Genomic DNA, 17,806 nt, shown 5'->3' with positions numbered 1-17,806 from the left:
GGGGACGAGGCGCCTCCTGCCGCCCACCCCGCTGCTGGCTACTGGGGATTGGGCCCTGGCGCCCCGAGCCGGCCGCCCACGTCTTCCCAGCCCCGTGGGGGCCTAGGCAGAAGGGGAAAGGAAGCCCAGGACCCCTGGCTCCCCACAGCTCGCAGTCCACACGTGGCCGGCCACGGGGCAGCAGGCAGGGACTCACCCAAGCCCCGCGAGCCCGGCTCGGAGCTGGGGGGCGGCGGCTGCTGGGGGGGCGTCATGGCCGAGGTGAGCGAGCTGCGCGGGGAGGAGGACGGCGACGGGGAGCAGGGCGGGTGGCCCAGGGCGGTGCCGGGCGCTGAGCCGGCCAGTGCCCCGGGACCTGCGTGCGGAGGGCGGGAGGGAGGGAGGGGTGAGCAAGGCGCCCCCGCAGCTCACCGCCTCCTGCCGGCCAGGGCGGGGCCACGCCCCCACAGCTCAGGTGCGGGCAGGCCCCGGGGGGCGGGGCGCCCAGCACCTGCACTCAGCTAAAGAGCAGTGGTCACTGTGCCCGGGTCACGGTCCTGCGGGAGCCGAGAGGGGGAGGGGAGGCCGTGCTGGGCCCCGCCCGGCCTCACCTGCAGGTCCCAGTTCCAGGCCGTCCTGCCCCGCCAGGTCTTTGTGCAGCAACCCGGTGTTTGGCTCGCCCAGACGGAAGTCTAACGCCGAGCCTGCCAGACAACGCCGGGTGTCAGCCTGGTGCCGGACAAGAGCTGCACACCCAGCGGCCGGGGCGCCGAGCCCGACCCACGCAGGCCGCTGGCCACAGCTCAAGGGGCTCAGCTCCTCCCCCAGCAGGCATTCGGGGCACACGACCCCGCCGCTCGCCAGCAACACAGCAGCTGCGCGGCACGCGGGTTTCCAGAGACCACAGCCCCACAGGCCTCCCCGTGGCCACAGCACCCAGCAGGGTCCCGGGCCTCAGCCGCCGCCTGCTTCCCGTCCTGCAGGGGAGCCCTCCTAGGCCCCAGGCCCCTCCCTGGGGCTGAAGCTGTGGCCAGAGGACGTGACCTTTGGCCTGAGAGCCAGGACTGCACGTGAGGAGCGCCTGGGACGCACTGGGGGCCAGCGCCACCCGCCTTGGCCAAGGCTCAGCACGTCTACAGGAGTGCACGGCCCACCTCGGGGTCGCGGCTCTCACCGAGTGCCCTCCACGGCCCCTGTGCAGTGCAGTCACCTAACCCCACTCTTAAAAATATTTTTATTTATTTGGAAGGCAGAATGAGGGGGGGGGGGTCTTCCATCCGCTGCTTCACTTCCCAAATGGCTGCCACAGCCCGGGCTGGGCCAGGCTGAAGCCAGGAGCGTGTTCCAGGCCTCCCATGAGCGCAGGGCCCAAGCTCTCGATGATCTGCTGCTTCCCCGGCCACGAGCAGGGAGCAGCTGGGACCAGAACCAGCGCCCACGTGGGGTGCGGGCGCTGCAGGCGGAGCTTAGCCCACAAGGCCACACCTGGCCCCTGACCCCGCATGAAGCCAGGAGGTGGGACAGGCATCTGTCACTGCAGTCAAGGTGGAGCGGCCCACACCCCGTGTCACAGGGCCTGGGTCAGCCCCGGCTCCGCCCCGACACCAGCTTCGGGCCCACGTGGCTCTGGGGGCGGCAGTGATGGTCCCGGCCACCCATGCCAGGACACGGGGCTCACATCCGGTGGCCTGGCTCGGGAGTGGAGCAGGGCGGGGAAGATCTCCCCCTGCTGCCGTCCGGGGGGCACGCTGCTGCCCGTGTCCCTGCGGGGCTCCCACCTCCCCGGGCACACCTGCACCCCAGGGCTGGGCTGCCTGCAGGGGCCGTCCCGGAGCCGGCGGTGCCCAGGGGAGGACAGGGCCCTGCTGCCGCCTGCTTGCCCTGGGCCAGGTCCCTGCCCGCCGAGCGCACAGCTGAGACTCCGGGGAGGCGCCTCCCCACCACAGGGACAGGGCAGGGACGTGTGGACGCAGTGGCCACAGAGAGACAGGACAGGGACACGTGAGCCTGAGGGAAGGCAGCGGCTGAGTCGGGCTGCAGACCGGTGGTCAGCACTGCTCAGCCCCGTGGGTGCCCGTGGGCCGGCCATGTGTGGCTCAAGAGCACTCGGGACCACCTCAGCCACATGGGGGGCAGGTACGGGGGCGCTAGGCCCAGACCCCGAGACTGGAGCCCAGGGCCCCAGCAGCGCCGCGTTCCGCCAGGCCCGTCCTGGGGGAAGCCGCCCGACTCCCCCTGGAACACAGCACCCCGGGGCCCCCACCCCAGCCCAACCTCGGTGGGGCCTGCCTGCCCCACTCTGCCCGTCTTCACGGGAGCACTGTTGGGGTGGGGGTGACCTGGGCTGCACCCCAGCCTACCTACTTCCCAGGCAGCCACTGTCCTCGGAGTCAGCGCTGGGACGTGGTTCCGCCCGCAGCAGTGGGGGCAGCCGGGAGCCGCCCAACGAGTGCCCGCCCTCCCTGACCAGTGCCACCTGCAGAGCCCAGGGGAGGCCTGGAGGAGCCGCTGCCCTCTGCTGTGGGTGCACCTGGGGCCCTGCAGCCCCCCACCTCCAGCCCCTCCCGCCTTCCCTTCAGGGCCGCAGCTCTGGGACACAGCTGACCCCCACCCCTGCAGGACCCCCAGCCCAGGCCCCCCCTTCCCTGCACCTAGGAGAGGCCTGTGCTGCCCGCAGGGCTGTGGCCGTGCAGGGGGAGCATCAGCCACCAGCCCAGGGCCCTGCTGTCCCGGGGGGACCCTCAGGCAGTGACGGCCCCCACGCCAGCTTCCCCCCACCCCCGGGGGAGCGCATGCCTCTTCCCGCTGGCCACCTGGAGGCCTGTGCAGGGCGGCTCCGGCCCTGGACTACGCGGGCAGCCAGGCCTGGGAACCCGGCCGCGGTGGCGGCACTGGGGCCGGGAGAGCGCCCGCCTCGCCTCCGTGACCCGCACAAACGCGGCGCAAGCCCCGAGCGAGGAGGTGGGGGAGCGGTGCGCCTTCCCCGCGCCAGGCTGCGGTGACTCAGCACAGGTGCTCCCGCTCAGGGGCGGCGGCGGCGCCGCGGCCTCCCGCCCTCGCCTGCGCTTACCTGAGCACAGGTGTTCAGGGAGCCTCCGCGCGGGGCGGGGCGGGGCGAGCAGGGCCAGCAGGCCCCCGACGCCGCGCGAGCCGGGCGACCCGCCCCCGCCCCGCAGCCTTGGCGCCGCCTCACCCCGCCCGGGGAGGTCGGGACACCCGCACGCGGCGCCGGCCGAGGCCCGCGGCCGCCGTGACACAGCGCTTTCCCGGCCCTGCGCTCGGGGCGCGGGCAACCCCGACCCCAGGGGCCGCGAGCGGCGCGCGCACGGCCGGCTCCGGGACGGGCGCGCTCGGCGGCGAGGTCGCCCCTAGGGGCGCGCGGCGGGCCCCGGCGCTGCTGACTCACGCCCGCCGCCGCCCGGCACCGCCGCCGCCGCCGATTCAAACCCGGCCCGCGCCCCGCCCGCGCAGCGCAGCCCAAGTGCCCGCCGCGACCCCGCCCACCCACGCGGGCCCGCCCTCCGCGTGACGCGGCCCCGTGGGCCCCGCCCCGTGCCCGGTCTGCACGCGCACAGCGCCCGGCGCCCACCCGCACTTGCTCGGGGTGTGCGCCGATGCCGCCTCCCTCCAGTCCCTGCCGAGCGCCTCCCCGCCACCCAGCACCCGCGCGCGCTCCCGCACGACCCGCAGGGCACCCAGCTCCCTGTCCAGCTGCCTCCCCGCACTCGGGGCGCTCAGGGTCTCGGCCGTCCCCGCCCACTTCACAGGGGACGAGCTCCCGGGGTGCGGGGTCTCCCACTCACGGACCCCCCCCCCCGCGACCTGTGCGCCCCAACTGCAGGCCAGGAAGTCCCGACAGGAGCTGACAGGATCGGGGCACGGCCAGGGTGACTGGGCGTGGGCAGGGGGTGGACCCTGGTCCTGGAGCCAACGCGGAGCTCCAAGGCAGGCAGAAGGGGCGACAGGGGGACAGGCCCGAGCACCCTGCAGCACCAGGGCTGCCCCCGCTTGGACAGTGCCACCTGGGGCCCAGCTGAGGGGAGGCGGTGGGCTCCAGGCTGTGCAGGGCTCGCCCCTCGGGTGAGTGGGGGGCCCTGGGCGTCGGCCCTGCCCCCAGCTCTGCAGGGTGCGCCAGCTCCAGGACCCCCGCGGTGCTGCGCGCAGCCCTGTGTCTGTTAGCTACTGATGTCCTCCCAGGGCGGGGGTCAGGGGTCAGCACGGCGCCCATCCCCGCTGCACGTCCCACACTGCGGCACCGTCTGAGGCCCGAGCTCTGCCACAGGGCCCCTCCCCCCGGGGTTCCCAGCAGGAGGGGGCAGGGGTGACCCAGGACCCCCCCCCCGCGGGGCACCGCCCCCCTCAACCAGGGACAGAGGAGCTGGCACTCCAGGCCGCCCGCGCACCCCACCAGCGGTCGCCGGGCACCTGTGCACTCACGGGGTGCCCCAGGTGCCAGCTCCACCCAGGCACCCAGACGGGCCGGGGTCGCAGGCTGCCCCTGCCGCTGTCCTGCCCACTCCAGGCGTTCTGCAAGACCCCCTGGGCAAAGCCGGGCTCCAGGCCCCGACGGGTCAGCCCAGCCCAGCTCCGGGCGCACTGGTCACCAGCACCCCCACCCACAAGGACTCCTGGCAGCCAGGTGGGCGATGCTGGCCGGCGCGGCTGCCACAGCTGTGCCCCCTGCTGGCCCACAACTCCCTTCTCACCACGCAGCGAGGATGCCGGATGCCGGCCCCCCACCTCAGCGGGCCTGGGTCTCACGGCCGGCAGCCAGTGCTGGCTCGGTCGCTGGGTGCCTGTCCCTGCGAGGGAGACCTGGGTCCCAGCTTGGACGCTGGCCCAGCCCTGGCCCTTGCAAGCCTCTGGGGAGGGACCAGCAGACAGAAAATCTCTCCTGCGTTTCTCTGCCTCTCCAATAACCAAGCACAGCCTTTGCACTGTGGCTCCCTAGGGGCTGCAGAGCCGCGTCCCTGCCCCCAGCGGCACACAGGCAGGTGCACTTACCTGGGGCGGGGTCCCGTGGGAGGGCGCGGCCGGGCAGGGCGGGCGGAGCCGTGGGGGAGGAGCTACCTGAGCCCAGGCTGGACGCCACACTGGAGCTGACGCTGGCAGCCCGCGGGGAGGCCACTGCAAACACAGCGAGGTGGCTCTGCCAAAAACAGACACGGTGAGCAGTGCTCTGCCTGGGGAGAGGCGACCGCACGCGCGGGCCAGGGGCACGGGCAGCCTGCACCCAGCACATGGGCCACGGCCATGGGCACACGGGCAGCCTGCACCCAGCACGGGGGCCAGGGGCACGGGCAGCCTGCACCCAGCACACGGGCCACAGCCATGGGCAGCCTGCACCCAGCACACGGGCCAGGGGCACGGGCAGCCTGCACCCAGCACACGGGCCACGGCAGAAGGAGATGGCGGGGCCGCTAGCGAGTGCCCTCCCCAGTGAAGCCACGGGGTCTGCTCTGCACCTGCCGGGGCCAGCAGACAAGCCCTCCGACTGCCACCTTCCTCCCTGTGCCCGGACGGCGGGTCCTGCGGCCTCGTGACGGGCAGGTGGCGTCAGGGTGGGAGTGGGGAGAACCAGCAGGAGCTGGAACAAGTGCCATGGGTGGGGGCGGGGGAAACGCACCCCCTTCGAGGTCACTGCCAGGTCAGCGCGCACAGCTGGGCCAGGACCTGGCTCCGCCCCAGAGCAGCACGGGGACGGAGAGCCTGGGGCCCGGCCGGCGGGCACCTGGGGGACGCTGCCAGCCCCTCCCCCTGCATTCCCGCCCCGGTGCAGAGCCCGGGACCCCGGAGCCCAAACTGCTGCAGGCGGCTGCCGCCCTCCGCGACCCCCACCCAAGCTCCACCTCCAGGAGACCCAGCAACCCCACGGCGGCCTCTGGCCCCGCCCTCCTCCCACCCCCACCCCTTAACCCAGAGGGGCCGGACCTGGGCTGAGGCTGATGCCAGGGGCACCGGCAGCTTTGCCTCCAGCCCCCTCCCCGTGCACACGGGGCGGGTGGGTAAGGCCCCACACAGGCACCGGGCAGAGGCGAGGCCCCGCTGACTCCACCCCAGACTGGAGAGCCCTCCTCCCAGGGCCACGCCGCCTCTCGCCCCTCCCTGAGGGTTGGGGGGGGTCCCGTCAGCAGGAGTCAGAACTGGGGCCCCTGCTCCCAGCACCCGCCCCAGCCGCCTGCAAGGCAGCCTCCCCGGGAACCCGCCGTCCCCAGCGCCCAGCGCCCAGCGGCCACCAGCACCGCGCCCGTGCCGCTCCTCGGCCCCCACCCGTCCACCGCCCCAGGTGCCCGGCACACGTGAGGTCCTCCAGCGACTGGCTCCACGCCGACCCCTGACCCCGACACGGCTGCACAGGGTCAGGCCAGGACGGGGCCTCAGGAGACGGCCATGCTGCCCACACCCTGACCAGGGACCTGCCTCGCTCAAGCCCCAGCCGCTGACGCGGGGTCAAAGGTCACCCACGGCACAGTCCGTGTCAATTTCCTCCCCTGCCCCCCCCCCCTTTTTTTTTTAACTTTTTGAAGACTGACTGACTTGAAAGTCAGAGTTACAGCGAGAGCGAGCGAGAGCGAGAGCACTCTTCCCACCGCTGCGTCCCGGCCACGACAGCCGACAGCCGGGGCTGTGCCGGGGCTGTGCCGGGAGCTCCTCCCGGTCTCCCGCGTGGGCGCAGGCCCCGAGCACTGGGCTCACGCAGGCACCCGGCCTCGCAGGCGGCAGCGTAACCCACCGCACAATGCCCCCCGCCCCCGTCTTTCCTTCTCTTCTTTTTAAAGATTCATTTATTTATTGGAACTCCAGAGTTACAGAGAGAGGTCTCCCGTCCCCTGGTTCACTCCCCCGACGGCTGCGCCGGCCAGGGCTGGGCCAGGCGGGAGCCAGGAGCTTCCTCCAGGCCTCCCACGTGGGGGCAGGGGCCCAGGCCAGCGAGCCGGATCCTAAGTGGAGCGGCCAGGGCTTGAACCGGTGCCCACACAGGAAGCCCACGTCACGCCCCAACCCCTGCCTGAACTCTCCCCTTTCGGAGGAGTCGCGTCCCACCCCCCAGCGCAACCCCTCCCCCAGACACAGCGCTGCTGCAGCATGGCTGAACACGTCCCTGCTTCCAGGGTCTCTGGCCAGAGGTGGCGCGGCTGGGCCAGCCCTCGGCCACCCCGGGGCCGGGCGCGGCTGGACCCTGTGCTCCAGGGCTGGCAAGGCAGAAGACGCCAGGGCCCCGCGGCCTCGGGGGGGTGGGGGTGACTTCCTGGGGTCAGCGTGCCCCAGGGCAGAGGCCCCAGGCCCCCCTGACCAGATGGCCGAGGCCCAGGGGCGCTGGAGCTGGGAGCTCGGGGAGGGGACCCCAGCAGCCGGCTGTGGCAGGGCCAGGCTCAGCACTGGCCGACGCCCTCCGGCTCCTGGGATGGGGACAGCGGGGTCTCGGCCACCAGCGACACCGCTCAGAGGCGGCCCTGGCCAGGCTTCCTCCCGGTGCTCGTAAGGGGCCACTGACACTGTGGGAGGAGCGGGGAGGACGCGGCTCGGCCTGGGAGGGGCCGAGGACCCCCCCGCCCCGCCCCACCCCCCACGGGCTCAAGAGCGAGCCCTCATCCACGCCCAGGCGGCCCGGCTGCCCCAGCGCACCCCGGGCCCGTTACTGTGTCCCACACCTCTGGGTCTTTACTGATCGCCCTCAAAACCATCAGCAGCCCCTCTTGCCCCCCTCCGCTGGGTTTGAGAAGCGGCTGCCTGAGGAGACGCTGGGGAGGAGCGGGCTGGGGGGGACGCGGGGCCCACGGGCGGGGGCAGCAAGCAGAGCCGCCCCGGAGGCGCACGGGGGCTGGGTCCCCTGCGCCGGGCCGGCCCAGCTGAGCCGCCTCCCCCGAAGCCTGGAACCAGGGGTCACTCGACCACGAGGAAGTCGCCAGGGTGGGCTCTAAGCCTTCTGAGGCCGGGACGGGACGCGGGAAGGCGCCACTGTGCTTGGGGGAGCCCCGGGGCAGCTCCAGGCTCCTGGCGTTGGCCTGGCCCAGCCCGGCTGCCGTGGCCGCTCGGGGAGTGACCCAGCGGGAGGAGCCCTCGCCTGCAGCGCCTTTCCCACAGGTAAGGAGGACAGCTTTCAGTCCTCACTCAGTAAGACAAAGGCCACCTAACACACAGGCCCACTGACAGGAACACAGCCGTGGCCACCTGGACAGCGCCCGAGCACAGGGGCGCCCCCGGCCTGTGCCCACCTCCCCCGGGGCTCCCCCCACCCCAGGCTCCCACCTCCCCCGGGGTTCCCACCTCCCCTCAGGTTCCCACCTCCCACCACGCCCCCACCTCCCACCTCCCCCGGGGCTCCCCCCACCCCAGGCTCCCACCTCCCCCCACCCCAGGGCTCCCACCTCCCCCCACCCCAGGGCTCCCACCTCCCCCGGGGCTCCCCCCACCCCAGGCTCCCACCTCCCCCAGGCTACCACCTCCCCCCACCCCAGGCTCCCACCTCCCCCAGGGGTCTCTTTCCCCTACGACCACTGCCTGTGGCAGCAGCTCACCCGCTGGGGCCCTCTGAGGACGAGCACAGGGTCTCCCCAGACTCCTGACCACAGGTCAAGGGCCCGCAGCCACGTCCCCTGCAGACCCCCACCTGAGTTCCCGCGGCTCTGCTCCCACGGAGCCACGCCCACTCACCTGTGCAAGCTGGACGCCGGAGGCTGAGGCGCTGCGGGCGGGGCCAGGGTCCGGGCAGCCCCAGTCGCTCGCGGTCCCGAGACTCTCTGCCGAGAAAGGGGCACCAGGCGTGGGGGGGGGCTGGCAGCAACACACGCCAGGGCCGCGCCCACACGCCAGGGCCGCGCCCACACCTGGCCTCGTGCCCTCAGCCCTTCCAGCTATGGCCGGAGGAGGGGCAGCACCGCACCTGCGGGCCAGCACAGGGAGCCACCACCGCCCAACACCGTGTGACAGCGCATGCTCCGGGGTAAGAGCAGCCAGCAGTCCCGGCTTCAAGGAAATGCAGGGCCCAGCGCCCAGCGCTCGGAGGCAGGGGGGCCCTATGGGGGCTATGGGGAGTCTGTGGGGCTGTGTGGGAGGCTACGGGGCTCTGGGGCTGCGTCCAGTGCAGGTTCCCAGCCACGCCCACCACCCTGAGCCCCAGCTCCCGATGACACCAGCGCGCTGGCTCTGGGGTTTCCCTGGGAAGTCGAGGTGAGCAGAGGGTGGTAGTTTGTGGCAGGAGTGTGTGGTGTGGCGCGGTGGGCATGTGGCACGGTGGGTGTGGTGTGGCATGGCGGGTGTGTGTGGTGTGGCACGGTGGCCATGTGGCATGGCGGGTGTGGTGTGGCATGGCGGGTGTGTGTGGTGTGGCACACTGGGCGTGTGGCATGGCGGGTGTGTGTGGTGTGGCGCGGTGGCCGTGTGGCACGGTGGGTGTGGTGTGGCATGGCGGGTGTGTGTGGTGTGGCACGGTGGCCGTGTGGCATGGCGGGTGTGGTGTGGCATGGCGGGTGTGTGTGGTGTGGCGCGGTGGGCGTGTGGCATGGCGGGTGTGGTGTGGCAGGTGTGTGTGGTGTGGCACGGTGGCCGTGTGGCATGGCGGGTGTGTGTGGTGTGGCATGGCAGGTGTGGGGCAAAGGACTTGGCTCACCTCCCGGGGCAGGTGCAGGCCCCGGCGCGCCTGCCCCGGGGGGACAGAGCCCCGGCCGGCTGGCGCGGCCCGGGGGGGCCGACAGCCGTACTCACTCTGGGCGTGCGCGAAGGCACAGAAGGGGCCGCGCGGGCAGGAGCCGGTCTGGCGCGTGTCGTTGCACTCCGTGGACTTGTAGATCTGGGGGCCGGAGTCGAGGGGCGCGGGGCCGTGAGGGACGAGGGTCCCGGGGGAGGGCTGAGCGCCGTCCACCCCCACAGGCACCTCCCAGGGCTCCAGGAGCGCATACACACACGCACACGCGTGTCCACCCCCGGACCCGGTCACTGCCCTTCATCCAGCGTGACAGACGCACGGGACCCCACTCGCGGGACCCGGGGGAGGGGTGGCACAGCAGCCTCCAGCCCGGCCCCGCCCCCACACTGTCTCCTGCGAGCCAGGGCAGACAGCCCCGCCCACCCGTCGGCCAGGCCTTCGTGAGCCAGCCCAGGACGGGGACAGCCGGGGACCCTTCCAGGTGCCACCTCCTAGGCCGGTTTGAATCGAGTCCCGGGGGGCACGAGCCACGCTGTGGGCGCCGGGCCGGGCCTACCTCGGGGTGGAACTGCTGCTCCGTGCGTGAGTGGCAGTACTGGCAGGCGTCCCCGCTGTCGCACCGCGAGGGCTCCCCCCACTCGTCACCAAGCTTCACGCTGGGGCAGGGTGTGGACCTGTGGACGGGGTGGCCTCAGGACACGGGCAGGTGGCACGCGCTGGGCCGAGTGAGAGCCTTCGTCCTCAGCAAGGCCGGAATCGAGGAGCGCACCCCCGTGCCGTGCCCGGCCCACCCTCCACAGGCAGCTCCCGCCCTGCCGCTCGGGGGTCACAGGCAGGTGTCCCCGGCCACGCACTCTCTGCCGCTTTCCCAGAAGGGATCTGGGCTCCTGGGAGCAGCGGCTGCGGCGGGAAACAGGCCTCAGCCTTCCTCCCATCGCCAGCCCACGGCGCGAGCCCCGCACTCACCGGTACCGGAACCTGCGGGGGTCGCGGCGCCGGTCCCGGCCGCTGTGGAAGTGCGGGCAGGCGTAGCCCTGGCGGCACAGGCGCGGCGGCTTCGGGCACTGCTGCGTCTTGTAGCTGCCCAGCACGAAGCTGGCGTCTGCGGAACGGGGCCCCGTGGACACTCGGTGCCTGCCCACGGGCTGCCGAGGGCCAGGCACCGCCAGAGGAGACCCGGGGGCCGGGGGTCGGGAAGCTCGCGGACTTCCTCCCGGGCAAGCCGCTGCGGCGGGTCACCTCAGGCCTGGGCTGCCGCGGCTTCCTCTCAGCCCACAGCGAGGCGCGGCCCGTCACCCACAGCCCTCAGAGCCCAGGGGCCTGTCCACGCGCACCCTGCAGCGGCCAACGGCCCCAGCGCTCAGGTCCCGGCCGCCCACGCGGGCGACCAGGGTGTTTCTGGGTCGGCTCTGCCGGCACCGGGGGAGTGAACCAGCACACGGAAGGCCCCCCCCCGCCTCTCACACGTGGTTTTGAAGGAGAAAGGCCTTGAACACGCGGCGCCTGCGTAACCCAGCGCGGGACACGGAGCGCAAGCGCGTGTAGGAGTCACAAAGGAGGGGCTGCCCCGGGTGACGCGGGACGCGGGCTGAGGCGCTGCTGGCAGACACGGCTGTGATGAGGAAGCCACGCGTGACGGCCCCGGTGACCACGCGCGCGGCCCAGCCCCGGGAGGCCAGGCGGGCAGCGCTCCCTGTCCATCTCCGTCTCGCTCCTCTCCTCCTCTCGGGAGAATGTCTGAGATTTTTAAAGGTGGCCGAAGAGGAAGGGCCGGAAGGCTTAGCCGAGGGGTGAGGGCTGCCCCCCCACAGGCGGCCAATGTCCTGCAAATCTGAGCCCAGCCAAAAACTGCGCCCTCCTGCCCACGGGCGGGCGTCTCGCCACCCCTCTGGTTCCGGAGCCCACGCGCCTACCGCGATTTCCCGGGGGAACTGCTCCAGAGGGCGGCGGGGCTGGGAAGCTGGCGGCCATCCTGCCCCCGCCCCCGCTGGACGGCAGCGCCTTCCCCGCAGGGAGGCCACAGAAGCCCAGAGCTGCCACTCCAGTACCCACATCCCACACGGGTGCCAGTCCCAGTCCTGCTGCTCCACTTCCGGTCCAGCTCCCTGCTGTGGCCTGGGAAAGCCGTGGACATGGCCCAAGTGCTCGGGCCCTGCACCCGCGTCGGAGACCCAGAAGAAGCTCCTGGCTCCTGGCCTCACATGGGCCCAGCTCTGGCCGTTGTGGCCATTGGGGAGTGAACCAGCGGATGGAAGACCTCTCTCTCTGTCTCTCTCTCTCTGCCTCTGTAACTCCGCCTTTCAAATACATAAATAAATCTTAAATGAAACAAAAACAGAACCTCGGCCACTGTCACTGGAATGACCACAGCCACAGAGCTGCCCCGCCTGCCGGCCGAGACAGTGACGCCAGCGGCACACGCAGCCCAGCACATGGGCTGGCGGCAGGGCAGAGAATGTTCTGGAACCAGAGGCAGTGGTGACACAAGCCCACGAGTGAGACCAGTGCTGCAAAATGGCGCGGTGTAAAATATCGGCTTCACGTTAGAACCCCCAAAGCCAGGCTCCTGGCTCCCAAGGCTGCCACGCGGCCTCGGGGAGGGCCCGAAACCGCATTTCCGACAGTCCCCGGGGATCCAGAGCTGCTGTTCTGACCACACAGAGGCCCGGCCCTGGACGCGGCGGAACCAAGCGGGGCGCAGGCGCGTGGCACAGCCGCCCAGGGCCCGGCCCAGGACGCGGCGGAACCACGAGGGGCGCAGGCGTGTGGCACAGCCGCCCAGGGCCCGGCCCAGGACGCGGCGGAACCAAGCGGGGCGCAGGCGCGTGGCACAGCCGCCCAGGGCCCGGCCCAGGACGCGGCGGAACCACGAGGGGCGCAGGCGTGTGGCACAGCCGCCCAGGGCCGGGCCAGGGTGTCCCCCGCTGCCCCTCACCCCAGCCCAGCGCTAGGTCGATGCTGACCCCACTGCGACCCCGGCAGGGGTGAGGGTCACGGACCCTGGCTTCCAGTCCCATGGGGCCACCTGCTACCCGGTCCCCAGCTCCTGGCCCGCGGGCCACCTTGGGGACACAGACGGGCTCAGCGGGTCTGAGGCGATGCCCGAGGCTGGCCTGTCCGGCAGCGGCAGCAGCTGCCCTGGGGTTACCTTGCCACCGGGGGTCCTCGCCCAGGATCCTCTCGATCATGGCCTGGCTCGCCAGGACCCCGGGCTGCAGGTCGGGGCCGGCGTCTCCCCCGCCGGGCTGCCCGCTGTGCAGGGCCTCCTGCGCCTGCAGCTCCCTGCGGCCAAGCAACATGGGGTCAGGGCTGCGCCGGGGTCACTGCGGCCCCGGGCTCGGCCGCCTGCGGGTCACTGTGTGTGGCTGCCCGGCAGGTGAGGCCGGGCCCCCCAGTGCCCACCCAGCTGCGGGGAGAGCTGGCGCTCCGGCTGGGCTGTGTCACAGGACACAGGAGGGGACCCCGCAGGGGCGGAGACGGAACCAGGGCCCACCGGGGCCAGGCCCGGCTCACCTGACGTCACACACGGGCGGGCGCAGGTCCAGTGGGCCGTGCGCGAAGGCACAGTGCGGCCCGTTCTTCACGCAGCGGCCCCGGGCGTCCGTCTCGTGGATGCAGGTGCCCGTCTTGTAGTAGCGCAGGTGGTACTTGCGCTCCGTGTCCCCGGTGGTGCGGTGCAGGTAGGGACACCTGGCAGGGAAGAGGCCCAGAGGCTCTGCCCCTGCTCCCACCTGGGGCCGCCCGGGACCCCCCCAGAGCTCACGGAAGCCCCTCAGCTACACAGGACGCGGCCCCCGTGCAGTCACCCTGCCCGACGTCCCTGTCCCTGTGATTCTGTGAGCGAGGCCCAAGTGCCCGGCCTGCAGGCAGGCCGCACGACGCCCTGACAAGTGGGGAGGGGGAGACCGGGACCCTGAGAGGGAGGGAGCCAGGGAGGGGCTCGGGCCCAGGGCAGCGGCGGAGCACTGGGGCGTGGGGACCCAGTGCCCTCCAGGCTGGCCCTGGTGGGGGTCACAGACAGGGACCCCAGGCTGCCGGGGCAGCAGACAGGCAGGGACGCCGGCTCGAGTGCCACTGGAAGCCGACGGACACAAGCTGTGGCGCTGGGCGCACCTGCTGGGGCTGCCCCAGATCAGAAGGAGCCCCCTGGGGACCGCCCAGTCCGAGCCTCTTCCCTGCTGGGCGAGGAAGCGGAACTCGGGCTCCACTGGCACCGGCCTGACAAACCCCCAGGCGCTCCGCGCTCTCTGGGTGGGCGTCGGCTGCGCCCAAGCTCAGAATCGGCGCCCCCGGGCTGGGGGTGAGGAGCGGCAGGCTGAACCACTGCCTGCAGGGCCAGCAGCCCACGCTCAAGAGCCGGCTCGAGTCCCGGCTGCTCCATGTCCGATCCCGCCCTCTGCTGTGGCCTGGGAAAGCAGTGGAGGATGGCCCAAGTCCTTGGGCCCTGCACCCGCCGGATGGAGCTCCTGGCCCAGCCCTGGCCCAGCCCCGGCTGTTGTGGCCATGTGGGGAGTGAGCCACTAGATGGAAAAACATCCCCCCTCGCACCCTCAGCCCGCTCACCGTAATTCTGCCTTCCAAACGCAAGTTAACTCTTCCAGAAACAAACAGCAAACCCTGCGGCTCACATTCCATTGCGGCTCTCGCCCGGCACCCAGGGCCACCCCCTGCAGCCAGGACTGTTGCCAGGGCAACCAGAGCCCCCAGAGGACCCCCCCCCCCCGCTTCCGCTCATCCCAGACCTGCAAGCGGCTCCCAGGACAGGGCGACCACAGCCCCGCCGCACTCCCAGGACGGGGCGACCACAGCCCGCCGCACTCCCAGGACGGGGCGACTACAGCCCGCCGCACTCAGCCGGCCGCCGGAACCCACCCGGCCCTCCCACGCTGGAGGAATCCCGTTGGCCCTGCACCGCCTGACCCGGCCAGCCTGCGGGACACACCAGGCTCTCCCCGGTCTTCCGGGCAGGCAAACACGGGTGGCGGGACCAGAATACGGCTGCGGGCGAGCGCGGGCACCACTGTGAAGCTGCCACTCGGGAGGCAGCGGGCGGCCCAGGCCCTGGGCAGCACCCCTGGGGGAGACCCGGAAGAAGCTCCCGGCTTCAGCCTGGCACGGCCCTGGCCGCCTCGGACACTTAGGGAGTGAACCGGCAAACAGAGGACCTCTCACTCTGCCTTTCAAGTAGATGAAAGGAAACTTTTTTTTTTTTTTTTTTTTTTTTTTTTTTGAGAGGCAGTTAGACAGTGAGAGAGAGAGACAGAGAGAAAGGTCTTCCTTCCGTTGGTTCTCTCCCCAAATGGCCACCATGGCTGGCGCACTGCGCTGATCTGAAGCCAGGAGCCAGGTGCTTCTCCTGGTCTCCCATGGGGTGCAGGGCCCAAGCACCTGGGCCATCCTCCACTGCACTCCCTGGCCACAGCAGAGAGCTGGCCTGGAAGAGGGGCAGCCGGGACTGGAACCGGTGCCCATATGGGATGCCGGCACTGCAGGCAGAGGATTAACCTAGTGAGCCACGGCACCGGCCCCGAAAGTAAACATCTTTTAAAATGAGTGACGAGGGGCCAGCATTGTGGTGTAGTGGGTAAAGCCGCAGCCTGCAGTGCGGACATCCCACACGGGCACTGGTTCTAGTCCCAGCTGCTCCACTTCCCATCCAGCTCTCTGCTGTGGCCCAGGAGTGCAGTGGAGGATGGCCCAGGTCCTTGGGCCCTGCCTGCACCTGCATGGGAGACCAGGAAGGGGCTCCTGGCTTCAGATTTCAGATCAGCTCAGCTCTGGCCGTTACGGCCATTTGGGGAGTGAACCAGCATTGGAGGACCCCTCTCTCCCTCTCCCTCTCTGCTCCCCCCTCCCTCTCCCTCTGTCTCTCCCTCTTTCTCTCTCCCTCTCTCTGCCTCTCTGTAACTCTGCCTTTCAGATAAATAAATCTTATTTAAAAAAAAAGAGTGATAAGAAATCAGTAAAGACAAAAATAAAATGACTGCAAAAAGACCAGCCCGTGGGCAGCCAGGGGTGGGGAGGGGTCACGGGGAGGGGCTAGTGCCGTGGTCACAGGGTTTGGTGGGGCCAGGGGTCACAGGGCCTCCTCACTGCCCTGCCTCTGCACACTGGGGCTCCCTCCTTTCACAGACCCCCAAAGCCCTGGCCGGATGCCACCCACCACTGCCTAACTCCGCCCTGGCTCCCTGTGGGTGGAGGCTGCCGGCTGGGAGGCCCCTACCCCAGGCCCAGGGGCTGAGGGGCTGCAGCGGCTAGGTCCCCCCCACAGACGGCACCGCCCCTCCAGGACACCTGAGGTCACCTGCGCCTGTGGCCGCGCAGGACGCCGCCCTCAGCCTTCCCAGGAGTCGCGGGTGCCCCCAGCAGGGCGCCCCTTAAGGGGGGAGCAGCAGCCGACCAGCAGCCCAGGTGGGGGCGCCACACGGCTCGGACCCTGTGCGTGCGGCCAGTCGCGGTTCCCACGCGGCAGGGCGCGGGCGTGACCGCGGCAGCCAATCACGGTGCGCGGGTGCGGGCGGCTGGCCTGGGGGACGCGGGGGCGGACCCGCGTGGACAGGCCGGCCACCCAGCGTGGCCGCGGGGTGCTGACCGCGCACGAAGGAACGCGGTGACGGGGCCATGCAGGGAGGGTGAGGCCGCTGGCCAGCCCCGCGGGGCCCCAGCTGCGGCCAGGAGGGAGTCGCTGACCCCCGCTGGTCTGAGATCAGATCAGGAGGACACAGCCCCAGGCAGAGCTCGACTCAGCAGAGGAAATCGGAGGAGGGCTGGACTGGCGCCTGGTCAGCGGGCCAGCGTGTGCCTTGGGGACCCAGCTGGGCAGGCGCCTGGCCAGCCGGGGGACGCCGTCGGCACCGGTCAGCGGGCCAGCGCTCCTGCTGAAGCAGGCCTCGGGTCCAGCGTGCTGCGGCTGAGACGCCTGCACCGCGCCCCCAGAGCCCGTGGATGGGCCCCCCTCCCCGTGGATGCGGGAACTTCACTGACCGCCCTCGCCGGCCCGGGCGGAGGAGCCCACGGCCCTGCCGGCGCGCTGCGTTTCCTGCGCTCCGCGAGTCTCGGACGAAGCCCGGGGACAGCAGCAGCTGGCCGAGTGACCGCTGGAGCAGCTCTCCAGGAAGGCGGGGGCTGGACACGCCCCAGTGCCCACCACCCGGGCAGCAGGGCGCAGCCACAGGTCCGCACAGACCACGGCCTGACCAGGGCACCACGCACCAAGGGCCGCTCAGAGAGCACAGGAGGCAGCCCTGGGCCCCTCCCCCAGGGCGCTGCTGCCCGGTGAGACCCGGCGGGGGTCTCGCGTGCTGCTCCAGCTCCTTGAAGACGTCTGTCGGGACAAGTGCCCGCGCCCCTGGCGGCAAGCCCCCCCCCCCGCCTCCCCCACGGGGTCTCCGTGCAGCTCCAGAGGGGAGGGGTCCCAGGGAATCTGATCCTTGGTCAGCGACCCCAAGTGCCCGCGCCCCTGGCGGCAAGACCCCCCCCCGGCCTCCCCCACGGGGTCTCCGTGCAGCTCCAGAGGGGAGGGGTCCCAGGGAATCTGATCCTTGGTCAGCGACCCCAAGTGCCCGCGCCCCTGGCGGCAAGCCCCCCCCCCGGCCTCCCCCACGGGGTCTCCGTGCAGCTCCAGAGGGGAGGGGTCCCAGGGAATCTGATCCTTGGTCAGCGACCCCAAGTGCCCGCGCCCCTGGCGGCAAGCCCCCCCCCCGGCCTCCCCCACGGGGTCTCCGTGCAGCTCCAGAGGGGAGGGGTCCCTGGTCTGGCGGCCTCACCCGTCGCCGTCGGGGCAGAGGCCGGAGGCCGCGTCGTACTTGGCGCAGTACACGTCCGGGCTGTAGTTGAAGGTGCCGTCGCGCCGGCGGAGCGGCCTGCGCCGCCGCTGGCGAGGGAAGTGCCAGTGGAAGCAGGTGTACGGCCGGTGCCGCGCGCACCTGCGCTGCAGGAACAGCGCGCACTGCGCGGTGCGGAACTCCTTCAGGTACCTGCGGGGACAGAGCGCCGCTCGCCGCGCCCGCCCGCCCGCCCGCCCGGGGCTGCGCGGGGCGGCGGGCGCGCGGCACTGACCGGTAGTGCGTCGGCTTCTCGGTCTGCGGGGGGGACGCGCTCGCCGCCGCCGCCGCTTTCGAAACCGACGGCATTTTCAGTCCAAACAATGCAACGCGCATGCGCCGCGCCCGCCGCCCCCGC

At 71.8% G+C, this 17,806-nt stretch overlaps 1 protein-coding gene across 4 annotated transcripts in view; it reads right to left on the bottom strand.

Annotated features, from left to right (window-relative positions):
• UNKL (unk like zinc finger) overlaps positions 1-17,806 on the bottom strand; it is a 19,552-nt gene extending 1,746 nt beyond the window's left edge. The window contains exons 1-11 of one of the 4 annotated variants that reach the window (XM_051830373.3): positions 17,684-17,806; positions 17,392-17,601; positions 13,139-13,315; positions 12,774-12,907; positions 10,592-10,727; positions 10,182-10,299; positions 9,685-9,769; positions 8,635-8,720; positions 4,984-5,128; positions 591-683; positions 197-355 (exon numbers count right to left, since the gene is read on the bottom strand). In XM_051830373.3, the coding sequence (XP_051686333.3) occupies positions 197-355; positions 591-683; positions 4,984-5,128; positions 8,635-8,720; positions 9,685-9,769; positions 10,182-10,299; positions 10,592-10,727; positions 12,774-12,907; positions 13,139-13,315; positions 17,392-17,601; positions 17,684-17,784 (1,444 nt within the window). In that variant the 5' untranslated portion in view covers positions 17,785-17,806. Of the gene's footprint in view, positions 1-196; positions 356-590; positions 684-4,983; positions 5,129-6,611; positions 7,476-8,634; positions 8,721-9,684; positions 9,770-10,181; positions 10,300-10,591; positions 10,728-12,773; positions 12,908-13,138; positions 13,316-17,391; positions 17,602-17,683 lie in introns of those variants that run through there. The other 3 variants (XM_089321903.1, XM_089321902.1, XM_089321904.1) reach the window with 3 other exon arrangements.

This window comes from Oryctolagus cuniculus, chromosome 19 (genome assembly GCF_051225735.1).
Source record: "Oryctolagus cuniculus isolate XC-2025 breed Fujian yellow rabbit chromosome 19, ASM5122573v1, whole genome shotgun sequence".
NCBI classification, from domain to species: domain Eukaryota; kingdom Metazoa; phylum Chordata; class Mammalia; order Lagomorpha; family Leporidae; genus Oryctolagus; species Oryctolagus cuniculus.
This window is presented reverse-complemented; position numbering and strand designations above follow the sequence as displayed.